This window comes from Quercus robur, chromosome 7 (assembly GCF_932294415.1).
Source record: "Quercus robur chromosome 7, dhQueRobu3.1, whole genome shotgun sequence".
NCBI classification, from domain to species: domain Eukaryota; kingdom Viridiplantae; phylum Streptophyta; class Magnoliopsida; order Fagales; family Fagaceae; genus Quercus; species Quercus robur.
The window spans coordinates 50,753,339-50,779,627 of record NC_065540.1 but is presented as its reverse complement, the minus strand read 5'-3'; the positions used below and the strand labels follow the sequence as shown (position 1 = coordinate 50,779,627).

Below are 26,289 nucleotides of genomic sequence, written 5' to 3'. Positions count from 1 at the left end.
CCCGAAAGTTTAATGCCAATAGCTTGTTTTCAATTGCCAATGTCTAAAAATTATGATTTTACTAATACAAAGGACTATCTTCAGATGGGCATTGTGGGATGCCTAACACGTTCACCACACATATAATGGACTTCCGAACTTAGGAATCAAGATTTTTTTCCCATCCATATTGGATTAGCAAAAATGCTCGTTTTCTTATCCTAGGGCCGGTAATGAAATTAAATAGACTCAAGTGACCAATCAGTCCTTAGAAAAAGCCCAATAGAAAGGCAAGAGGCACTAACACTGCTGAGCCTAGAAACTTTAGGAAGAATGATCCCACTAAGGTTAACAATAATGATAAACCTAGAGAAAAAGTACATCAATCTTCTAATAATCCTATGGGTCCTTAGTGTTTTGGATGTCAAGGGTATGGTCACATGAAATCTGAATGTCCTACCTATTTGAAGTTTAAGGGTAAGGCTATAGCTGTAACCCTTAGTGATGGTGAAGTTTCTGATGATGAGTCAGATTGTAACGAGGATGGAAACTTCATTGCTTTCACTGCTACTGATGTAGTAAATGAGTGCTTATTTGTTGAAAAGAACCCTTCTGATGGGAAACTCTCTGAGGATGCAGATCTTCAAGAGGCTTACAATAAACTTTGCAAAGTTGTTGCAAAGGATGCTACGAATGTTGAACTTGGCCTGAAGAAAATTGAATCTCTTGAGCTTGATAAGAAGAATTTGCTTGTAAAACTGTTTGATGCTAATGAACTTTTGAACAATGTGAAAATTGAGAATATGCTTTTGCGTGATAAAGTTAAATCTTTGGAACTTGATTTATCGGTTGCTAGATCTACTAGTTCTAAACTTGATCAAATACTAAGTGTTCAAAAGTCTCCTTCTGACAAATCTGGATTAGGTTATGCTGAAAGCATCTCTATGTTTGCTCCCCATTCCATAAACTTTGTCCCCTCATCTTCTTATGAACCTTTTGTGAGTGAGATTGTGAGTAAAAATGCCAAACCCCCTGTGAGTGAGGTTGTCAAACCTATAGAAGTTTCATCATCTAGGAAGATTAGGGTTGATCTGAAAGAGTCTAAACTTAAGAAGCCTACCTTGTCTAAGGACAAGTCACATGATAACCCTGCATGGGTTTGTCATTTTGTGGAAAGTCTGGACACATTCATCCAAACTGTTACAAGCTGCAAGCTGCAAAGAGAGAAAACAAACCAAAAGTACCTGTGCCTCAAGCATAAGATCCTATGGTACTCATTGGTGAATTGGTAAAGGCTTTAAACCTTTATTCCAATCCTGGAGTTGGTAATCATTCCCATGTGAATAAGAACTCCAATGCTCATGGTGCATCTAAAAGGTTTTGGATGCAAAAGACTCGAACTAATTGAGTCTTTCAGACATGGTCCTTGTGCTTTATTGCTCTACCCTTTAGGGCCATTGTTCTTTGGTTTTGTTTGTTTGTTTTTTTTTTTCTAGGATTTGCATTGCAAAACATTCATGCATTTCATTCTAGGATTTTTTTTTTAATTAAAAAAAAAGGAAGAAAAAGGAAGCAAATTGTGTTTTGTACTATTTTCTTGGTTTTTGAGAACAAGGTTGGTCAATTTATTTTCACATAACGTGTTTTTTGTACCTTGTTTAGTTTGAGCTTTGTAGTGCATGTTGTGCAGGAGATGTTTATAGTTTTTTATCACTTTGCCTTGATCTTGAAATCACATGTCTTTGATTGTTGGACTTGAACTTTTAGAGAAAGGCATAAATAACCATCTCACCACTGTTCACTAGCCAATCATGAACACCTTAGTGCATATCGTAAGATTTTGTGCTCGAGAAAGTGTAGCACATGCACAAAAAGAACATAAGGTGTAGCCTCGGTTTAATTGCTTAATACTTAAAATTGGTGTGTACTATTAGGCTTGATGCCAAAATCACATAATTAAAATTGGTGTGTACATTATCCTGGCTTTTTAATAAGTTTCTAAATGAATTAAAATTGGTGTGTATATTATGAGGCAAAATTCAAGAAACTTACATTATTGCAAGCTTATGATCTAGGAGATGTGGGAGATATATGATGTAACTCTTTAGGTGATAGTCCCTTTTAAATTCTATGTGATGAATTTTGTAGACTTTGTGATTGATTGCTATTCACATATCATCTCACATGTATCTCAAGATTTTGCTAGTTGCACACACTATACAAGTTACTCTTTGCTAGACATTGTACATGTTATTGTGTGTATTTATGGTCTGACCAACCAAGTTTTGCAAATACTTTGAATTTTGTGCAAAATTGATTTTATGCTTCAAAATTTATGGAGAATGCAAGAAATTTTAATTTTGGGAATTTTGGGCTTAAATTCTTGTTTTTGAAATCATATCATCACATACTCATACATTTTGGTCCTCATGTCAATGCTTTGAGTTATTCCTAAATGTCTTTTCAAAAACTGTGTTTTTTTTTTTCTCAAACTTTGTGAGCCTCTGTCCATTTCGATTGATCCAACCTAATTTTCAATCAATCGAAATTGTTTTGAAATTGTTTTGAATTTTGTTAAAGAGCCTCTGTCTGTTTCGATCGATCGAAACTCATGAATTAGGTTTCTAAAAATATCAGTTTTGACTTGTTCCTCTCACTTTTTCAAAACTTTTTCAAAACCTTTTCAAAACTTTGACTCTCTCTCCGACTTGGCAAGGCTCCACAGAGATTTTTTTGTCGTTTTCGGCTAATCTTTTTGCAAGGTTTTTCTCTCCATAAGCTGGCATGTCCATATTACTCTCTCTTGTTCATTTATTTTTTGTTTTACTTGCTTTTTTTCATGCATTGAAGGGTTATTTTCGGACTTAGCATATTTTGGGGTTTTTGATGATACAAACCATATTTTGTGAAATTGATCATTGGGTTTTTGTTTAAGGATGTTATAATCATGATCCTTGTGGTTTAATTTGATCAATTTTGTGGTTTTTGAGGAATTGAAAATTCTAGGGCTTATAATTAACCCGACTTGGGGATTTTGTTCAAATTTGGTTAAATTGATAAAATTGGCTTGTTGATTTGATGTAATTGGTCATTGTTTTCTGAAATCTATCTTGTATGATGATCAATTAGTCAATTTCTTTCAAATTGATCAAGTGGTTTTTCAAAATTTTGGGGTTTTTGTGTTAGAAACTCTATGCTCAAGCCAATTTTGTGAATTTGAACTTAATTGCACTGCATTAGGACATGCATCATGCCATTTAATTTGTTCATGCCTCATATAGATTTTTGTTCTATATTTTTGTTGTGCTAACTTGCAGTCTGCCCTTGGTGTTTTTTTTTTTTTTTGGTTTTATTCCTTTGCTTTGTGTCTTGGTCCTTATCCTTGCACCATGCCTATGAAAACTAAAGCCCATAGGACCCCCTCCACTTCCTTTGAGTCTCCCTCTAAGAGTGAGGTGCTTAGGAATGATAAAAGCAGAGAGGCATTTGAGATTTTGAACTGTAAGTGTAAGATTTGGGCTGAGCATGCTGTGATTTTAGATGAAATTGATCCGACCATTAGGGCTAACTTTGAGTCTAGAGGTTGGTTGTCTCTCTTAGAGATAGATCATCCACCCCCAACCGCCCTGATTAAAGAGTTCTTCTCGAATCTCTCTTGCCACATCTATGATTCCAACACTCTTGTTAGGAGTTGGATACAAGGTGTTGAGTTCACCATTACCCCTCGGGTAGTTGCTGAAGCTCTTGGGGTTCCAGTTGTTCGGGAGCCTGACTATCCCTATGATAAGTCTCCTCCCTTAGATAGTGTCATGTCATACATCACTGGGTCTTCTATCCAGTGGGGTTCTGATCCTCGAATCACGTCCGCTGAGCTTACCGAAACTGCCTATCTTTTCTTTAAGATAGCGTGTCATTCTTTATGGCCTATTTCTCATCTCTACACTATCCCTCTAGAGCGATGTGTGTTTTTGTATGCGTTTGTTTCTGGTGTATCTATTAGTTTCCCTCATCTGTTCCTTCATTCTTTGAACGAGGTTCATAGGAGTTCTGTCATAGGGCATGCGCTCATTCATCCTATTTTCATTCATAGGATTCTGCTGTTTCTGGGTCTAAATGGTTTTCCTTTCGATGAGCCTGTTCATGTTGTTGCTCCCATAGGTGCCACCCTTCTTTGGCAGAGGGCTACTCACTTGAGAGTTTCTCCTTTGCGTCCTAGAGGTATGTCGTCTGGTACTGTTCCCCCTCCTCCCTCTTCTACTGGTGCTGATGCTATTGAGACGTCCAGTGCTATTGCTGCTGATGCTCATGTTCCTCCACCGACTACTTCGGATGACTCAGACATTCGATGTACGTTGGATCATGTCTTGACCATTTAGGAGGCTCATGGACAGATTTTGGTGGACGTGCTCGATGAGATCCGTGCTTTGCGCGTAGAGTTGGCATAGTTTAAACGATCTTCACCGCCACCTCCCTATTGATGATGGATTTTGTTTGCCCTTTGGCATTCCATCAGAAAAAAGGGGAGTACATATTTGAGCCTGTAGAGTTTTTGTCTTCAGGGGGAGAGTATTTTTGTTGGTTGGAGCCTGTGGAGTTTAGATTGTATCTAGGTGCTTCACATTGTATTTTATCTTTTTAGCTCTTGCCATATTTTTTTTGGGATTTTCATGTTAGGGGAAGTTACTTTTATTGCTTTATATGTTTCTTGTTTTCAACTATTTATTGATTTATATTTATGAGTTATTCATTGATATATGTCTTTATTGTGTGTTGTTTGAAATCAAGAATTTATTTTGTTTACTTGTTTTTTTGCACACATGCGGTTTTGCATTTTGTTTAGTGTTTCAGGAAATATATAGGTTGATTCAATTAAGCTACTATCTACACTTGCAACTAATGGATAGTAGTTAGGATTGAGTTTGTTTTATAAGTATTTGTTTTGTAAAGGGCTTTTCTTTGTAAACTTTAAGCTTCTAGTTGTTTTTTGTCATGGATTGCCAAAGGGGGAGTTTATTAGGTTCTAAAGACTTAGGTTTTTATGTGTTTTGAACTCTAATGTGTATTGTTGACAAACCATGATCAAAACAATATGTTTAGAAGTGTTTAGTTTTGCTCAAATTTGTATCTTCTATGTAAAGTTGGAATCGAGCTAATGCAGAAGTTACTGTGCAATTCGACTTGGCTCGATCGATCAAAGCTTAGGCTCGATCGATCGAATCTCAGGCAGAATGCGTTTTTCTGTAGATTTCCAACCCAGCCCTAGTTGTTTAAAATGTTTAGGGTTTTCTAATTTGTCCTAAGTATAAAAGGAAAACCCTAGCCACGTTTTAGTATTACTCATATTACTGTTTTATGTAAATCTCTTGTGAGATCTAGAGGAGCTTTCCTTTACACAAATTTAGGGTTTTCCCACAAAGACCCCTCTTCGGGGAGGGATTACTATCCGAGAACCGGTGGGCAGTTCTCAACCACCTGCCAAGGGTAGTAAGGATGTAGCATCCTCATCTCGGCCTGAGAATATCTGGCAACCCGACTTTAAGTTCAGTGATGGGCCTCTACCATCCACCGAGAGCATAAGGACATGGGATAAGGGCCATGGGGGGAGGGTGGCCTAGAATCTAGTGCATGGCCTCCTTTTGCCTAAGGATGTTCGATTTTTCATGGAAGGGGACGAGGACTCGCTGGTACTATGATTACAATGGCACACTGTGGTGGTAATTTTCCTCTCCTCCCTTTTTATTTTTACTTTGATGCATGAGTGATCCCCCAACCTTTATACTCACTGTTTTCGTGTTACCAGTCCGTGCAGATGACACATGTACTTGGTGAGAGACTAAAGGAGCTCGCTGAGGATGCTGATTAGAAGAAGGCGCTAAAGGATGTCACCAATGCCGTGGCCAAGGAGAAGGGAAAGGCCGCCAAGGCTGCCAAGAAGATGGCTCAAGCCTCTAAGAAGTCCCGGCAATAGGTTGAGGGGAAGTTGGCCGAGGTAGAGGACCGACTGGGGGTATTAAGCTCAAGCTAGTGAAGGCTACTAGCCTGAAGTTGGCCCAGTCTGATCAAATAGCTAAGTTGAAAGCGGCCCTTGAAGCCTGCGAAAACAAATGGTACAATGAGGGCTTCACAGATGTCGAGAAATCCGCGAAGCTTGTTGTCCATCAAGCGCGGTTTCATGGGTTCAAGGAGGGATGGCTGGTGGCCCTCCAGGCGATGGGAGTACCTAAGGACTCCCCTTTGAGAAATCCAGCTCAAATCCCTTATTCAGTTCCTCCACCCCCCGCCTAGAGTCAGGCTGATGCTGCAGAAGAGGAGGAGACTACCAACATGAAGGAGCTGGTCCAAGCAATCGACGCCCACGGGGATATTGCCGATCCCGAGGTCACCAGCAACCTGGATATTTTCGATTATGAACAAGGCCAGCAGCCATCGACCGAGGGTGTCCCCAGCCAATAGGGCAATAATGCTCAACTCCCGCCCATTGATCCGGCCGTTTAGTACTTATGTTTTTAACTAGCTTTTTGCCTGTGTTCACTTTTAGTTTTTGACATGGCCTAGGGTCATCGAGTTGTGGTGACCGAACACTATTTTAATTATTTTTTTACTAAGTTTCATTCGCCCATAGTCACTGGGCTGTGGTGACAAAACGTTGGTTTAACCTTCATCCGCCTAATTATAAATCTGCTATTATTCTGCTTTAATTATAACTTTTTGCTATTAGGTTATCCTTTTTGTCGTGCTCTTTGATTGTTTTTCTGTGTTATATTTGTATTCCCAATGACTGGGTGGTTTAATCTCAGCTCGCTAGAAGACGATTGTTGGAACCACATTATTTGCATATAAAAGGCCAGGTAATTACCGAGCAAAATTTGAAATCTAGTTGTTACCTGTTCAGTGATTGGACCCGAACTGAGACTGTTCCCTTAGAAAATTCGAGAATAGTTAAGTGCAAGGTTTCCACCTACCCGATGTTAAGAAACGACCCGAGGACAGGTTTCTGTCCTTTGAAAAATCTAGAGTCTGGTTTCCACCTGCTCAGTGTTAAGAAATGACCCGAGGACAGGTTTCTAGCCTTAGAATAATTGAATGCAAGGTTTCCACCTGCCCGGAGTTAAGACACAACCTAGGGATAGGTTTCTGTCCATAGAAAAATCTAAAGTAAGGTTTCAACCTGCTCGGTGTTAAGAAACGACCTGAGGACAGGTTTCTACCCTTAGAATAATTGAATGCAAGGTTTCCACCTGCCTAGTGTTAAGAAACGACCCGAGGACAGGTTTCTGTCCTTAATTGAAATTTGATAGTTCTCCGCACGTTTGCTGATCATAATGAATTAATAATGACAGGATTATAGGTAAGAATATATTTGCATAAGTAGGTTTCACAACTGTATTAAGTTAAAAATATGCACATAATATATTACATTTAACCCGTGCCCTCTCGTATTGGATGTCAATGGTAGAATTTCTTTAGATTATGGGCATTCCATGGCTGGGGAAGTGGTCTTTCATCTAAATCCTCCAAGTAATATGCTCTTGCACTTGCAATGGCGGTTACCCAATAAGGCCCTTCCCAGGTGATAAGTGTAATTTTTACATGATTTTTATTATCCTCTTATTTATTAAAATTGTTAGTTTTCCTTTATTTCTTTTGATTTGATTTGATTTTTATTTATATTTATCTATTCATTTATGCTTTGAAGGAATGAGAAGATATCAGATTAATCTACAAGGGCTTTACATGCAAAGTGGGGCTAGGCCAATTGAATCAAAACAACTTACATCCAGCCAGGCATGAATTCAAGAGAAGACCAACCTAATTAAATTTAAGTCCAATTGGAGCAAGGAATCAAAGGAAATTTGCACCAAATCTAAGTCCAATTCGGATTAGAATTCCAGCCTGCACATCAGTTAGTATTTTCAACATAACTTTGGGCTCAGATGTCCAATCAAGATTATTCAAGTTGGGCTAGAAAGTTAATTTAAAGGGCTACAACTTTGTAGTTTAAAAAAAGCCCAAAAATTCTGAAGTTAAATGGGCCAAAATAGTCGGTTAAGTGAAGCCTAAAAATTTGGGATTTTCTCCAAATGGGAATTCAACTTGTAATAGGATTCCTTTACCTATTTAAAGGCTCTTTAGGGCAAAATAAAGGGAGGCTAGTGCTAGGGTTGGAGGTGCCGCATTGAAGTTTTTTTTTTTTTTGGAGTCTTTCTGAAGATGAGGATCTGAGGACAAAGGAAAGAGCTTCATGTTGATCAACCATTTCAGATGAAAGACATAAGTTTTATTTGTTTTCTTTTCAATTTTATTATGAACTAAATTTTATTTTCTAGAGCGTTGATGTAGTCTAGCAATGAACACACAATTTATATTCTGAGTTATTTTATTTTTAATATTTCCATGATTGAGTGTTTAATTCTTATTCTTAATGCATAATATTTCATTTTAGGAATTATTGATTGATCAATTCAATTACAATGAGACCGAGAGGTGATTTGTTATTTTAGTTCTAGAATTAAACACCATTAGTTGAGCAAAAGTAGAGATGCTTTACCACGATTAGTGTGATTTTTCAGAAAATTCAAAGTACGTAATGAGTCTCCAGTTAATTAAATTCGCATAGAGATATGGAATTGTTAGTTGAAGATATTTTTGATATTATTCGAGAGAAGATATTGAATACTTAAGGAATTTTTAATCATCAACGGAAGATTATTAGAATTTAATAATTAGGAAGAATAAATTGTGTGGGATTTGTTAGGTGAAATCAATCGCTCTAGAACCATTCTTATCATTTTTTTTTTTTTTTTTACGCTTTTAGAATTTTACGTTTTGTGTTCATAGATTTATTTTTATTAAATAGTTTAATTTAATTCAGATAATAGAACATTCCATTTATTTTCGATTTTCCAAATAGTAATTAATTTAGTGAATTTTGGTATTCAATAACATAGTTAATCCTTGTGGGTTCGACATTTGTTTTCTAAAAACACTTTACTACTTGTTATGATTCTGTACGCTTGTAGATTATTTTTCGCGAACACCAGGACGGGGCTAACTTCCCGGCATTCGTATCCCGCATATTCCTTATAGCCTTTCGTAACACCAAGTCCCAAGCACTAAATTCCCTGATTTTTACATCCCTGTTATAACACTGGGCAAGTTTTTGTTGGTACTCGACCAGTCGTATACTCGCCGCTTCTTGGTACTCTTCCAGCAAATCCAAACACTTCACCAACAGTTTGTCATTCTAGGCAGGGGTGAACTCCGCAACTCGCGCACTACATGAATTTACCTCAGCCGGTATTACAGCTTTTGCCCCGTATGTGAGAGAGAATGGAGTCTCCCCTATAGACCTTCTAGGAGTCGTCCGGTACGCCCATAAAATGTTGGGCAGCTCCTCGGCCCACCTACCTTTTGCACCATCTAATCTTTTCTTCAATCCATTCACGATTGTCTTGTTAGTGGCTTTTGCTTGGCCATTGCTTTGAGGATACGCAGGGGTGGAATACCTGTTTTTGATGCCGAGATTGTTGCAAAACTCGCGAAAAGCCCTACTATCAAATTACAGTCCATTATCAGATATAAGCGAGTCCGACACTCCAAATCTCATGACTATGTTTCTCCACACAAACTTTTTAACATCCACGTCTCGAATATTAGCTAAAGCTTCCGCCTCCGCCCATTTGGTGAAGTAATCAACTACCACTAACACAAACCTTCGATTGCCTGTTGCCTTGGGAAATGGACCGAGAATGTCCAGCCCCATTGTACGAAAGGCCATGGGCTGCTGACTAGATTCAGATAGCCTATTGGCTGATGAATCAAGGGGGCATGCTTTTGGCACTGCTCACACTTGCGTGCATACTCGTTAGCATCCTTCTGCATTTGTAGCCACCAAAATCCCTGGGTCATTGTACGGTGTGCCAATGAGCGTCCCCCGACATGACTGCCACACATCCTATCATGCAACTCAGCTAAGAGTTCACTTACTTTCTCGGGGTGCAAGCACAATAGGTTCGGTCTCCCGAAAGATCTCTAATATAACTTGCGATCTACTGATAACCAGTACCGAGGAGCTATTCTGCGAATCCTGCTAGCCTCCCTTTCGTCATCTAGAACTCGATCCTTAGCTAAGTAGTCAATGATCGGGTCCATCCAACATGGCCCGATCACCGAAATCATGGCAATATCAATTCCAGCAACACCAACACCAATTGCCACATTAGTGCTCGGCTCCTCTATGAGCTCCACCTTGACTAACCGAGGCACCTCCTCTGTCATTAATGACGCCAACGTAGCTAGGGAGTCAACATGTCTATTCTGTGCTCGGGTCATTTGAGCCACCTTTGCCATACGAAACTTATTCATGATTTGCTTTACCACCTGCAAGTATGCTCTCATCGAAGATCCCGGCCTTCAAAACTGCCCTACATTTGGCTCACTACCAGTCGAGAATTTGAATAGATGTGTACATCTCGGGCACCCATACCCAAAACGACTTTTAATCCAATGAGTAGGGCCTTGTACTCAGCCTCATTATTATAGGCTCTGAACCTCAGCCTAAAAGAATACTCTAACGGTATTCCTTCAGGAGTAATAATGACAATCCCAGTTCTAGCCCCCAAGGCACTAGATGTGTCGTCCATGAATACCTTCCATGGGTGACTTTCTACCTGACAAACCATTTTCCTTTCATTCTTTGGAGAGAATTCTGCAACAAAATCAATAAGGACTTGGCCCTTCACCGAACTCCGTGGCCTGTACCGTATGTTAAAGGAACCTAGCCAGGTCCCCCATTTAGCTATCTGACCCGTAAAGTTGGATCTCTTCAACAACGATTGTAAAGGGTACTCGTCAGGACATAGATAGTGTGAGCCTACAAGTAATGCAGCAACTTTCTCATAGCGTGCACGAGTACAAGCACCAACTTCTCCAGGGGTAAATATCTTTTCTTGGCATCTACCAAGGTCTTACTGATGTAATACATAGGCTTCTGTACTCCTTGATCCTTTAGTAGCATGACACTCACGGCATAATCAAACATCGAGAGGTACATGAACAAATCCTCCCCGAGTTCTGGGGCCGTCAACATGGGTGCTTGCATTAAATACTCCTTTAAATCTCGAAAAGCTCTGTCACATTCTTCATTCCACTGGAATCCCTTCACTTCTTGAGAAGTTGGTAGAATGGTCGACAGTGATCAGAAAACTTGGAGATGAATCGATTAAGGGCAGCTAACATCCCGGTCAATACTTGCACTTCTTTCGGATTGCTTGGTGGCTTAAGGCGTTTCATGGCTTTAATCTGGTCGAGGTTGACTCCATTCCTTGATTAGTGATCAAATATCCCTGGAATTTACTAGTCCCCACCCCGAAAGCACATTTCTCCACATTAAGGCGCAACTTGTGTTGCCGAAGCACTTCAAACACCCCTTGAAGATCCTCTATATGCCATACTTCTTGCTTGATTTTTACTACCATGTCGTCAATGTACACCTCAACTGTGCGTCCTATTTTATCTTGAAATATTCTCGTCATCATTAGTTGATATGTGGCCTCGGCGTTTTTCAATCCAAAAGGCATCACAGTATAGTGATAATTGGCTTCTAGGGAGATGAATGCTGTCTTTTCTTGGTTCTCGATTGCCAGCGCAATCTGATGATACCCTTGAAAGGCATCTAGGAAACTTATCCTTGGGTGTTTGTATGTGGCGTCTACCAACTGATCGATCTTCGGCATAGGAAACAAGTCTTTTGGGTATGCTTGGTTCAGATCTATGTAATCTACACAAACTCTCCACTTGCCGTTCTTCTTCTTCACCACCACGGTATTTGCTAACCATTCCAGGAAGAAGATTTCTCTTATCGCCCCAGCCTCCCTTAACCTCTTAACCTCCAACTTAACTGCCTCAACATGCTCCTTAGCTGACCTCCTTGGCTTCTACTTCTTGGGAGGAAATAACAGATCTACATTAAGCCTATGGACTATAAATTCGGAATCCACCCCGGACACCTCATATGGGCTCCAAGAAAAGACATCTACATTTTGAATAAGGAACAACAATATTCCTACCCTATCCTCATCCTTCATACTTGCTCCTATTTGGAAATACCTGTTAGCATCTGTTAATATCTTAAGTTTAAGTAGTTCCTTGGCACAACCGACCTCCATTCCCTCTAGGGGTCCCTGTAATTGCTATAAATGGGCCTCTTTGGCAGCTTCCTTTTATTTTGTCTACTTATTCTTCCAACTAACCGCGGCAACTAGGCATTGCCTTGCCACTTGTTGGCTTCCCCTCACTACAGCTATACACTGCTCGGTAAGAAATTTAACCTTCACATGCAAGGTGAATGAAACAGTCCCCATTGCGTGAATCCACAGCCTCCCTATAATTGCCATGTATGGGGAAAAAGAGCTGACCACTATGAATGTCACCACCACCTCTTTTCCTTCCATATTTATGGGAAGGGAGATTTGACCCTCAAGAATCACCACCCTACCATCAAACCCGACCAACGGTGTATCATACTTCGACAAGTCATTTTTTTACTAAGAAACCGCTTATCTGGGCTGCGACCACCAATGCATCGTCATGCGATTGAATTGTTCCTTCCAAATCATTGTCATCAAAGGCGGTGGGCTTCGGACCAATCTTCACTTTCTTCTTGAGCAGTTGGTCACCGGGGCAATTTCCCATAGGCGCTATGGTCAACACTCCTCTTCTGGCTATAACAGTACCCCTCGGGGTAGCGTGGATGACTTCAATCACCAATAATAGTAGTGGGAGAAGATTTCCCCATTGCTGAGCACCTTGCCTAGTACCCCGATTTCTGAAATCCACTACAAACTCCTTCAAATATCCTGTCTTCACTAGCTACCCTAAATGATCTTTTAACACCTAACATTGCTCGGTGGTATGCCTCTTGTCCCTGTGATATGTACAGTTCAAGTTCTGGTTCCTTTGAGTCGGGTCACCCCCATCTTGTTTGGCCACATGAAATACGGTTCGTTCTTAATCCAGTCTATGATGTTGTGCATCGGCTCCTTGAACGTTATGTTCACCTTCCCCATCTGTGCTTCTGGCTCTTGAATCCTCAAATCCTTTCGGGGCCTTGGCTGGAAATCGACCTGTCGAGGGTGATTCACTAGTGGCGCCTTACCCTTACTTTGTAGTTGATCATCTTTGAGGCGTTTATACTCCCCAATACGCCTCATGATCTGCCTCATATCCTCAGGAGGTTTCCTTGTCAATGACTCCCATAGTTCAGAGTTCTCAAGCAGCCCCATCCTAAAAATACTTGTCGTGATCTTCTCGTTGCCCCCACCTATCTCATTGTAAAGCTCCCAATACCGACTGGCGTAATTGCGAAGAGTTTCCCCGACCTTCATCTTCATAGACAACAATGTGTCCATTGGTTGTGTTACCCGACTGTAGGTTACGAACCGAACATTGAATTCTTGGATCAACTCGGCAAAAATATGGATGGAACCCTTTCGTAACCCATTAAACCATCTCAAAGCAGTGGGCCCAAGGCTTGAGGGAAATACCTTGCACATCAGTACGTCATTGTGTGTATATAGCGACATCATTTGAATATAGTGGCTGACGTGCTCCACCGGGTTCGTTTTCCCATTATAGGAATTGAATGGTGGGCGCGTAAATCTACTTGGCCTTAGGGCCCGCTCAATGTCGTCTGTGAACGACGATCGAGATGCTTTGCATAAAACACAGCTCATGGCATCCATTGCGGCATTACAGGGCCGTTGCTCTTCCGGGGAATCCAAACCCCGATTAGCATACTCCCGTGAACGTGAACAGTCTTGATGTCGTGACTTTCTTGAATGTGAACGATCCCGGCATCGACAGGACTCCCGCAAATGTGAACGGTCTCAGCGTCGACGGGACTCCCGTGAAGGCGAACGAGCCCAACATTGACGAGAGCCAGAATGATTGGACTCCGCCTCATAGGGATTTCCCCCACTATTAGACCTTTTTTCTCGGTTGCCCCGATTCGCTTTCCAATTCTTGCCCTTCGCTTCTACCTCCAAATCTCTCACCAGTCTGCGTAACCGTTCCAACTCCTCATCTTTTTTGTCAAATTGCCTGCGCCTTGCAGCACCCAGCATTGTCCGGTGGGTTTGGTATAACCCCTCTCCAAGGTCGGACCGCTCCTTCTCTTGTCCACGATCCCTATCTCCACGGCTCTTGTGCCTTTGTTCTCGCTAGGTGGATCCCTGAGAAGATTCCACTAAACCACTCTCAGCGTAGCTCCCCGAATGTCTTCCAGATATTTTCCCAGGTGTGAGTCTCAGTTGAACCACAGCTTTGTCGAAGATTCCCACAAATGGCACCAATTGTGCACTCCAAGGATGAAGCTAGTGGGCTAGACCTCACTTGGGCTTATAACTTATTTGTGAAGTAGGCTTAGGATTTCCTACTTTGGGTCATTCACAGAAACCCAACTTAATTTTCTCTCCCTCTGAATTGTTTTATTCTCCCTATCCTACTACTACACTAACCTAACGCTTTCCCTATCTCTGTATTCTTAGTTTTCTTGTACCCCTTTCAACCACCTTTCTTCTTTCCCAGCTTCTCTTATTTATAGCCTTATAATTAGTGGGGAGTTATGATTACTCTCGTGGTTAGTGGTATAGGAGGTCCTGTGGTGAAAGTGGCGTTGGAACTGGTTCCTTACTTCAGGAGATATTCTCGGCAGCGTTAATTCCTAAGGCATTACTGAGCATCTACGAGTCCACCTTCCTAGGAGATTTGTGCTCCTCGGCCGAGTTAGAGTTGACCGGTAGGGAATTACACTTGCAGCTCGTGTCATGATGGTATCATTATGGTCTTTAAGTTTTAGAAGGGTATCAAGGTTAATATGGACTAAGGCCGTGAGCCTAATAGAACACAAAAGTGCACTCAAGGTCCTGAGGTCCAAGGCTCAATGCCTAAGAAGGTTAAAGCCTCATATACGTGGCACCAATACATTGGATCATACAAACGTAGGAGCCCTAGGAGGAACTGTGCCCCGTACAGAAACAATAATGTCATTTTATTCAAATCATCACAAATATAAGCAGATAGACACTTAAAATTATCCATGATAGCAGGGATCAAGGATCAATTTTAGGTATAAAAACCTAAAAACAAGAGCTAACTTGCTCTGATACCAATTGTATGTTCATTTAGACCCCTCAAAGTAGATTTTTTAACCCAATTTATTAACCAAGTGATTACTTAGATTAATTTTTAGACCTAGGTTAAACACAAATATATCATATCATGCAAAGATGTGAAAAAGTAAATAACACCACAATATGATGCCCCAGGAAAACCAATGAAAATAACCATTTCAAGGTAAAAACCTGGGAATGATTTGACTTACCTATCCTCAAGATAAACCAAATCCACTATAAGAGAATTAAAGATTTTACAAAAGATTTAACCCTAAATCTAATGCTACCTCTAATAGTAACTTACTGACACGATCATGTGCAAGCTCTGAATCCACAGATTTCTTCTCTTCTTGGATTTTTAGCAACACAAGCCGCCTTGCTTGTGACTTTGAGATCCCACTCAAAGGTTTCAGATCACCTTCACTTGTTAATCTTGATGCAGCAACTAGTTCTACCAATTCTTGATTGTAGTTTTGGTTATAGTAGGTTTTTGTGTAGTTAGAAGGTACAAAACCTCTCAAATCTCACAAAGAGTAGCACACAAGTCTTCTTCAATACCTTCAAAACGTGGCTAGAGTTTTTTCTTTTATATGTAGAGAAGTTAAGTGAAACCATAAATGTTTTCACGGGCTTTGGACCTGTTTAAAAATTCTACAAAAACTGTGCTTGTGATTTTTGATCGGTCGAGCCTAATTCTCGATGGGTCGAGAAAGGCAGAACTTTACTTTTCTTTCTGCAATCAGCTGGACTTGAAAACTTGAAACACCCTTATTTAAGCATTGCCTAAACACCTAGTTTAGATATGTTTTGTTCTTGGTTTACCAACACAATACAACAATAATTCTAAATCTTTAGAACCTAACAAAATATATAAAATTTTTAAAAATGATTTAAGTAAGCTTTTAGATCTTATATTTAAAAAATAAAAATACTAAAATATAACCAAAGACTTATTTAGCATATGAATTAATTAATTATATATAATATATTAATATTTAGTTAATATATAATTATTTGGTTATTTAATTCATAACTATATATAAATTTATGCTCATTTTCGTGTTTTTATATTAATGAATTTATATTAATGAAATGAGATGATACTGTTTTCTTTTTTTAAGAAAAAAAAATGTCACGATCACTTATGACTTCATGAGACATGACTAATGGAAAAAAAATTTACTACCTTGCATGCCAACAACGTGGCACCACATGGAACACACAATGAATGGATTTTTTTTTTTTTTTTTTCAAAAAGCCTATAACCAATAGAAAACTGAAATGTGGCACACCATTAAATATCTAAACCGACACCCCTTTCTACATGAATAATTAATACTTTATATAAGTATGATAACAGCATACCTCTTCCTTACACATATAATTAGTTGCTATCTTGTGCAATGTACCGAATAATTTAAAGTAAGTTGTTGATAATAATTTTTGTTGAAAGAAAGTAATTAATCTACTGAAAGTAAGTAAATTGTTTTTGTTTATGTGTTTCTTTCAGAATAATTTTCATAAATTTAGAAAAATTTTCATAAATTTAGAAAAGTAGGTGTTTATTCGTTTCCACATTTCTTGTAGGAACACTTCGTGGCATATCTGTCACTGTGCTAGCCACCCTCATGTATTATATATAGCTCCTTTTCATCTATGGTCAATTGTTTGGTCATTGTGCCAGCCAATATTGACGTGTATATATATAATGAAATTAATGGTAACCAACTAAAAAAAAAAAAAAAAAATCAGCAGTGCATGTTGTTTTCTTAGCACAGAGATAGCCATCAATGATCAATAGAATCATTTTTTAAAAAAAATCATAGCCAATAGCTATATAAAGAGGGCCGAATCCATATAACACTACCAAAAATAACCTATAATTATATATATATATATATATATATTACATTCCCACTTTTTTTTGACTTGACCACACAGAAGTCACTATTAAAAAAATAATAAAAAAATAACACAGTGAGAGAGAGGGGGGGATGAAACATAAATTTGACATAGACCCCGTAAATTAGGGACTATTTGAATTATCAATTTTTATAACTCATAACTCTATTTCTATAACTTATAACTTAAAAATGGTGGGATTTATAGCGAGAAGTTCGTTTGGGAGCATCATAACTCTGTTTCCAATTTTTTGTTTCTATCACTCAATTCTCTGATTTTTGAATTATGAGTTATGGAAACTGAAAACACATTTTAGCTGTTTTCAGTTTCTATAACTCATAACTCAATGACATTTCTGTAATTATATTCACATGGTGGGACCCATTACATTGTATTGTTAACTCAACTCCTGACACCAACGTCTCCTTCTTTTTCTCTTTCTTTCTTCTCCCTTTGTTTTCTTTCTTCCTCACTTTTGCTTTCTCTTGACAACTTCCTTCTCTCTTTCTTTTTTTCTTTCTATCTCCTCACACCGGTGCTTCTTCCTTTCTTCTTCATGATGAACACAATGCACTCCACTAGATCTGCCAAGCACCTCAGGTGATTCTTGCTGCACCTTTCTACCCTCCACCTGATCTACTCTATTTTTCTCTTTCTTTTTTCCTTCACCCATTTCTTTTCTCATCTTCATCTCCGGCTAAACGGTTAGGCAAGACGACAGTGCCTGGGTTGTTATGGTATTTTCGTGGTGATTTCAAGTTTCTGATTTGATTTGTGGGCGTGGAGTTCGGACTTGAGATGTGGTTGTGAGGTTTGGATTTTTGAGATGTGGGGTTTAGATTTGTGATGTGGCTGTGGTGGGTTTGGATCTGAGATGTAGGGGAAGAGAAAGGTGAGAAAATGTGAGAAAAGTTTGCTAGGCTGCTTTGTTCTTCATGCATTTGGGTCCGGGTTTTTTTTTTTTTTTTTTCCTTTGCCGAAGTTGGTATGGTATTTTATGAGAGGCGAAGTGAGGGGAAATGAGAAAAGAGGAGGCTGATGGGGATGAAAACCAGTGGTGGGTAACAAAATAGCTTTGCTCCGACCAAGTGACAAGAATGGGGCCCACAAACAGTGTGAAAAATATTGAGTGATAGTGCCAAATGGGGTGTGATATTTTAAGTGATGAGTGATAAGTGATGAGTGACGAGTGACGGGAATTGAGCGATGAAAAAAAGCCATCCAAACAAGCCCTTAATAGTGAAAACTGAAAGCATACTAAGAAACTTCGGACCTGTTTGGTAGAGGAGTTTGAGTAATGTTGTTTGAATGTTTTTGATATACGTGTGGGTGAAAAAGTATGTGGAAATGTGTGTAATGTTGTTTAAAATGTGAAAATGTGTGTTAGAGTTGAGTTACCAAATAGGCCAGAAATTTCAAAGAGTCTCTCAAGTATATAGAGCCCCTAAAACAATTGGGGTAAAAAAACCATTTTGAGAGTGGAATATATTCTTAGATCCCTTCATAAATTAAAATAATAAACAAAATAAGCCTTTCACAGTCATCATTATTATATTTCCGTAGAAACTAAACATGATAATCACAATAACAAACTACAAAATTTGTACTAAAATTATAAACTTTGACACTTTCAATGACGATAACTATCAAACTAGTAGCAGGAAAAATTAAATTTGAAACCGTAATGGAGATTAAATTATAAGCTTACTATTTCAATCAAATTTAATAGAAGATTGGAATAATAAATAATAATAAAGACCAAAAAGTACCTATCAAAATATGATTTTGAATGAAATTTAGCACCAACTTAGCAATAAATTAAGGATAATTAACATATAAAATTTAAAATAGTAAAGTCATTTTGGAAACATCATATAGCCAAGTTTCAATCAATATAATCAAATCCAATGACACCAATACGTATTAGAAAATTCATATAAGGTTAGCACAAAATGTTGCTTAAATAAGCTGAAAGTTCAAAAACGTGTATAAACACCTTTGAACGTTTAGACCCCCAAATTACAACTTAACCAATTCAAGCTTTATGTCAAACAACTAGTGTGCGGAAACTTAATATAAGCTATAAACAGAATTGGAAATCAATCTAAGCCAATTATAAATCACATCCATAGCAGAAAATAAAAGGCAAAGATAAAGGGAAGAGAGATGCAAACACAAGGACAACACACGATGTGTTATCGAAGAGGAAACCGAAGCCCTCGGCGTAAAACCTCTCCGCCGCCCTCCAAGCGGTCAATAATCCACTAGAAAATGTAGTTGGGATACATGAACAGCAATAGACCCTCCAAGCCTAATCTACCCGATGTACCTAAGCCCTCCAAGCTTCTTGCTCCAACGAGGTTGCGCCAAACCTTTTTCTTTTCTAGCTTACCGGATTCCGCTACTAGACCATAGCATCCGCCATCCTTGGCATCTTCCAATGCTTCCCAAAACTCCAAAAACACTCAACACTCTAAATGGGTGTGGGTAGTGTTTGGATAGAAATCTCCTCTCAATAGGTATGACAATGAGAGAGGGAATGAGAATGAAAGTTCAAATATGTGTATAAAACACCTTTGAACGTTTAGACCCCCAAATTACAACTTAACCAATTCAAGCAATATGTCAAACAACTAGTGTGCGGAAACTTAACACATGCTATAATATGAAATTGATTATAAACTATCTAAGCCATAACAAAATAAAATCCACAGCAGATAAATATAAAGGCAAAGATAGAGAGGAAGAAAGATGCAAACACAAAGACAACACGCGATGTGTTATCGAAGAGGAAACCGAAGTCCTCGGCGAAAAACCTCTCCGCTGCCCTCCAAGCGGTAATCAATCCACTAGAAAATAAAGTTGGGATACAAGGACAGCAATAGACCCTCCAAGCCTAATCTACCCAGTGCACCTAAGCCCTCCAAGCTTCTTGCTCCAACGAGGTTGCGCCGAACCTTTTTCTTTTCTAGCTTCCCGGATTCCGCTACTTGACCATAGCATCAACCAATGTAGATTGGTTCCTTCCTAACTGCTTCCCAAAGCACCAAATAAACCTTCTCACAGATATGGGTATGGTGAGAAAAGGATTTGGCCAAGAACCTCTCAAGGATGTATCAATGGAGAGGAAGAGAGTAGAGGAATTTGAAGAGTCTCTTAGGTGAAGATTATGGATGAATCAATCTTGTTTTTCTCTAGGGTTTCTCTCTCAAAATTCTCTCTGGAGGCTCTCTTTCAATCGTGGGTTAAAGGGGTATTTATACTGGAGTGGAGAGGAATGTGAAACGTCAAGTTTTTCCAAAACAGGGGTGGCTCGCGGCTTGACCTCGCGGCTTGACCAAGTCGCGAGATCCAGTCGCGAGTTAACCATATGGCCAGTTGTCCTGTTTTGTCCTGCAGTGCTCCAGCTAGCATGACTGTTCATCTTCCAGCATGCTTGGCACGTGTGCAGCTTCTGGCGACTTGCAGCCGCGAGTCCACCCGCGAGTCCCAGCCGCGACACTCTGTTTTCTTGCACACTCTTGAGCAAACTTCACTCTATCTCACTCACTACCCTTACAACAAACCCACCTAAATACAGGGTTACTAAATGCTAAATTACAAGCAAATTTGGCACGGAATAAAGCCAATTAGATGGTTGAATAAATTCAACCTTACAGAGAAGAGACTACAAAGATTTCTCTCTAAGAATGAGTAGCTCTCTCTAAGAATGAGTAGCTCTCTCTAATTGGGTGGGTGTTTTGAAGAAACCTCTCTTAGGGTTTTTTCTTTCTGAATAGCCACACATATTTTGTGGGAATAAGGGGTATTTATACTGGTGTGAGAATGGAATGCGAAGAGTCAGTTTTTCCAAAAACAGGGCTGGCTGGCGACTTGACCTCGCGACTTGACTGAGTCGCGAGTTCAAGTCGCGAGCTAACTTAATGGCCAGTCTGGATTTTTGTCGTGTAGTGCTCCAGGTGGCGTGACTGTTCAGCTCCCCTGCATGCTCTACACGTGAGCAACTTTTGGCGGCTTGCAAGTCTCGAGCCACCCGTGAGTCCTAGCCGCGAGTCTCTGCTTCACTGCACTGTCTTGAGCATTTCTTCACACTCTCTCACACACTACCCTTACATGATTCACACCTAAATACAAGGTTTCTAAGTGCTATATTACAAGCAAATTTGTCATGGAATAAAGCCAACACATGGTTGATTAAATTCAACCTTACATAAGCATATCAAAGCACTCTACAAAATACAAATTTTAGCAAAGATGTGAAAAAGAATGGCTTACTAAATGGGTAGATAATGTCACCTACTTAGGATTATTAGGTTGCAACCAATTTGATCAACAGAACATTGTAGAATATAAAACATTGCATAATAAAGCTAAAAGAAGCAATCTTTTTAAGCAAAATTTTTTAATATTACGATGTACTCATGCTCATTATCTTGAGCATATATTAATCATTTCCATTAATAAAATACCATTACTTAACAAACAAAAAAGTAATAATTTTTATGTAATTCTTTAGACTATCTTGTGTGTTTATTATGAACTAAAAAGACTAATTGAAATGGTGAAAATTTCAACTGGGTTTCACACTACAAACAATGATGCATGCTTAAAAGCATAGAAACAAACACAACATAAAACTCATATTAGACGTCTATTGTGCATATTTTGAAAGAGGAATTTTATCAAATAGCTGAACTGCATTCAACTAAGAAGCAAACCTTCTACAGTCATATAAAATTCAAATAGTCAAGTCATTCTAAAAACATCATATAGCCAAGTTTCAACCAATATAATTAAATCTAACACCAATACATATTAGAAATTTCATACACCAAGTTTCAGCCTGTGTTTTTTCAAAATAATTGAAAGCCAGAAGGTAGAGAAGCAACTGGGAGGAAAATACCAGAGGCAGGGAAACATAACCAATACCCAAATAGTGGAGAAGATTCATGACTGGAGTGGAGACATATAAGGTTGGCATTTTAGGGTTTGAGAGAGGAGCACAGTGAAGTGTGACTAAAAGATAGAAGAAAGAAGCAGATGAGAGAGGGGCTGCGTGAGAGACTAAGAGTTGGCCTTTTAAAATAAAAAGAAAAAGAAAATAGTGATGACGTGATTGTAGGAGTTTCAGAGGTTTCAGTTATATATATATATATACACACACACACATATATATAGATGAGTTCTACTATGTAAATTAATAGTGAGATTCACTATTAACATAAGAGGAGAGATCCCACTAATATGTTTTTCCATTTTACAAGTCAAGCACCTTGTAACTTATTTCACACCTCCTATTTATTTTATTTTTTTAATAGAGGCATCCATGGTTTAAATCTTCCTTCTTCCAACTAATAATAATAATAATAATAATAATAATAATAATAAAATTCCTTACCTAAATTCATGTTGAAATTCACTATTCATGTATAGGAGAGAAGAGGTCTTACCAAAGTGTTTTTGGGTTCTACTAGCCAAGAACCTTGTAATGTAACTAATACCTCATGTTGTTTTCAGCATAGATATCCAAGATTCAAATTTCTCCTCTCTAGTAGAAAAAAAAAAAAGTCCCTCTTCTTTTAACTTGAGAGCTTACTTCCCAGCAAGCCTTTTTTTTTGCTAAATCCCAGCAAACCTTCTTTATTAAACATACTTTACAAAGAAACTATATGCTTTTTTGTGGGTGTGTATGCGCGAATTCGTAATGAAGCAACATTTACACACCTGTTGGCATATGTATCTGCCATCATGGTCTATATGAGGTTGTTAAGCTAAGTATTCAACCAATCAGTGCCGCTAATTTCTTCATTCTGCGTAGTATTAGATGATCACTAACCACGTAATCAAGATCAAAAAAGGGTCATAGTGAATTAAAAGTAAGCACAAGCATATAAGACAACAGTCATGACTTAATTAAGACACGCGACAAACAGTCCAGATCGTATCAGATCTTGAAATACCAGAAAAGTCTCCAAATGCCATTACGTTACACTAACTAATGATCAACATAATCTTGTGTAGCACATTGATTCACTTACTTTCCAAGCTACCAAATCCCAATTAAGCTCAGAAACAACTGAAATAAAAAGGCTACAGAATACATCCCAAGGCATTGATCTCTGGATATTCTGTGCACATTTTACTGCCAATTCTGGTCTTTACAATGAGTGTAGCATCACTTGAACTCCATGTTGTGGGCGAATGGTTAGACGCTGAAATGGTGAGTGGACATAGGCTGGGGAAAGGGTGAAGGCATAGCGTTGTAGAATCATGGAAAGAGCAATCTTTGCTTCAGTTGTCGCAAAGTTCATCCCCAAACAATTACGAGGCCCTATTCCAAAGGGAAAAAAAGCAGCTATGTTGTTGTTAGTAGCCTTGGCAATACCTTCTGAGAATCTCTCTGGTTTGAAAAGATGCACGTCTTCTCCCCATATTTTGGGGTCATGGTGAGGTGCAAGAGTTGGGATGTACAATAATAAATTAGCTGGAAGAGTGAGCTTCCCCAGTCTAACTTCCCTTTCAACTTTTCTTGATAATCCAGTTACAGGTGGATATAATCTTAGAGACTCATTGATGATCATACCCATCTGCATGGGAAACAATGTCAGAAAAATTAAGAATTTAAGAATTGCATTTGAGTTAAATGGTCTGTCATTTACACTAGTAATTGATTTGAGTTTGAGACATTCTTACAGTCTTGAGTTTTGTGATTCCATCCGGGTTTGGATTTTGTTGGCCAAATAAATTGAGCACCTCCTTTCTTGCATTTTCTTGCCAATCTGTGTGGATTGCTAGAAGAAATATAGTCCACACAAGCAAAGCACTAGTGGATTCTTGACCAGCAATGTAAAATGTTTTGCACTCGTCCACCAAATCTTCTATTGAAATCTTTAGGCTAGCATTGGCATCATGATGAGCCTCTACAAGTAATTGGAGAAAATCACCCCCAAAACTGCTACCCTCTCCAGTCATTACCTTCTCTTCTCTCTTCTTTATTATCTCTAATATAGCGTTGTGTATTCCTTTTACAAGCTCCTCCGATTCAATATCATCATTAGTTTTATAAATTTTACTGTAAAAATGTACAAATGATATTAGGACAACATCGACCAATGGTACATTTACAACAATAAGCATTAGTTTCAAAATTTTGAGGTTAGTTATGATCCTCAACATACTAGTCAGAGTGGGTCACATTTTGGAATGCTATTAGGACATGAGGACGCTAAGAATATTTAATGAAGAGTAGTTCTATGTTCCCCAATTGTTGGTTTAACTAAAATGGCTTTACCTGATGCCAGGAAACCTGAGTTTAAAAGCATTTCTGGATGATATCAAGGCCAATTTCATCAACATCTGAAAAATGTTCTTCCCTTCTAAGTAACTGCTCCCAAAAGCTGTCCTTGAAATCACTTCTGAAGTCAATAGCCTAAATTCTTCAGATACCTCAATCTCTTTACCTTCATGATGTTTCCATCTTTCTAGCATCACCTCAACGCTACAGATCATTGATGGAATCATATTCTGCAAAAGTGAATTCCTTCTAACAATTTAGAATAATTTCCAAGAATTTTTTTCCTTGATACGCAGAAAATTTGCTGGGCAGGAATTTGAACCATTAATTGATATCTCGGTTAGAAATATTAAAAAGTACCGATTGAACTACAACTACACAAGGCTCTTGACAATTTCCAAGATTGTATATCTATGCTTTTGGGATAGAATTTTGTCAATAATATAATATGCTAATTTGTTATTGGGTTTAGTTCATTTAAAATAAACTAGCGATACTAATGAGATTATAAATTTTACTAATAGCTTTACAAATAGACGTGTCAATTTTAAATCACACAAAAAGTAATAAGAAATTTATTTGTTACATGTATATTGTTGATGTGACATGAATTATGTTAATAAACTCTCTAGTTTGTAAAATTTTTATAATAAAATTGATAGAAGATTTAGTTTTTTTTATTTTATAAAATAAAAATCAATTAAACATATTTTTCTAGGTTAATAATTGCAATATTAATGGTGCTAATTCTAAATGGTAAGACTAAGAGTAAGAGATGACTTTGAGGCTCTCTGCATTAAAGGCAGAATTAGCAAGTTTCCGCATCTTTGCCCATTTTCCACCTACAGAAGTCGCAACCCCATCTCCTAAGAGCTTCTTCGTATAGGGTGCGGTCTCTGGCTTTGGATAAGCGTTGTCTCTATTGTTCATTATCTCTTTGATTAGCTCTGGTTCAGTAACAACCAGTTGAGCTTTAGGGCCAAACCATTGAAGATAGTTCTTACCTGTACCAAAGAATAAAAGGAAACAAAATTAAAAATGGCTAAATTTATTAAAATTGACTAAATCACTTTGAAAGATTCTTTTACCATATTTGTCAACCCACGAGTGAACATGAGGCAGAATTGTGGGAAATATGTCATGTGATAAATTCATTGGTCTGCTCATGGCTTCTTTTATCATGTTGAAAATTTCTTTGGTGCTTCCATGGAAGAACCTGTAGGAAGGACCTTTGATTCCCTGTGAACTCAATTGAATCTTCATGTGAATTGGAGTCCACCATAGTTTGTGAAGGCCCCGGATAAGAGTGAAGAGAAAGTACAGGCACAGGGAGCTTGTAAGACAGATTACAAGGATTTCAACAGCAACCATTTTCTCTTTCTGAAGGAAACTTTTGGGAAGTTTAGAGTTAGATGGTTATCCTCAATGTTTCAAACTTTTAATTAGTGATGAATGTGGACCTGTTGAATTGAGCGTAGTAGTGGTCCTCAGGTTTGACTTCTGAAGGTGAAAAATGGGCAAAGATGGTTAGGTGGGAGTGGTGTGGCAATTTAATGTACTGTAGGGGTTCATTTGGATACAACTTATTTTTTCTGAAATTGAAAACTGAAAACTGAAAACACCGTAGCAAAATAATTTTTAAATGTGTGAATAATACCGTGAGACCCGTGAACAATGCATTTGTCTTCTACACAATAAATTCATGTGATTTTACTATTCACGCGCTAGAAAAAAAAAAAGAGAAAAAAGAGAGAAGCTGAAATCATGAACGTGGATCCGCGAACACTCACTATATGTGGTCACTGAGCTAACCTTTAAGGTCCATTTGGATACAACTTATTTTTACTAAAATTGAAAACTGAAAACACTGTAGTAAAATAATTTTTAAATATGTAAATAGTACCATAGGATCTATTTTTAAAATTTTGTTTCTGAATAAAG

At 38.4% G+C, this 26,289-nt stretch overlaps 2 protein-coding genes across 3 annotated transcripts; both read right to left on the bottom strand.

The window, feature by feature from the left end:
• Positions 1–12,920: 12,920 nt before the first annotated feature.
• LOC126691568 (uncharacterized) lies at positions 12,921–13,721 on the bottom strand. The gene has a single exon (XM_050386587.1). It carries the CDS (start codon positions 13,719–13,721, stop codon positions 12,921–12,923), a length of 801 nt encoding a protein of 266 aa, XP_050242544.1.
• A 9,224-nt stretch (positions 13,722–22,945) lies between these two features.
• LOC126693813 (cytochrome P450 CYP749A22-like) lies at positions 22,946–25,830 on the bottom strand. 2 transcript variants are annotated; one of them, XM_050389957.1, is made up of 5 exons: positions 25,437–25,830; positions 25,195–25,352; positions 24,346–24,578; positions 23,748–24,126; positions 22,946–23,641 (listed from the first exon to the last, which is right to left on the bottom strand). In XM_050389957.1, exons 1-5 carry the CDS (start codon positions 25,717–25,719, stop codon positions 23,213–23,215), a joined length of 1,482 nt encoding a protein of 493 aa, XP_050245914.1. In that variant the 5' UTR covers positions 25,720–25,830; the 3' UTR covers positions 22,946–23,212. The 2 variants fall into 2 exon arrangements, with proteins under 2 accessions (XP_050245914.1, XP_050245913.1); XM_050389956.1 differs by having other exon boundaries at positions 25,129–25,352; positions 25,437–25,828.
• Between the last annotated feature and the right edge of the window lie 459 nt (positions 25,831–26,289).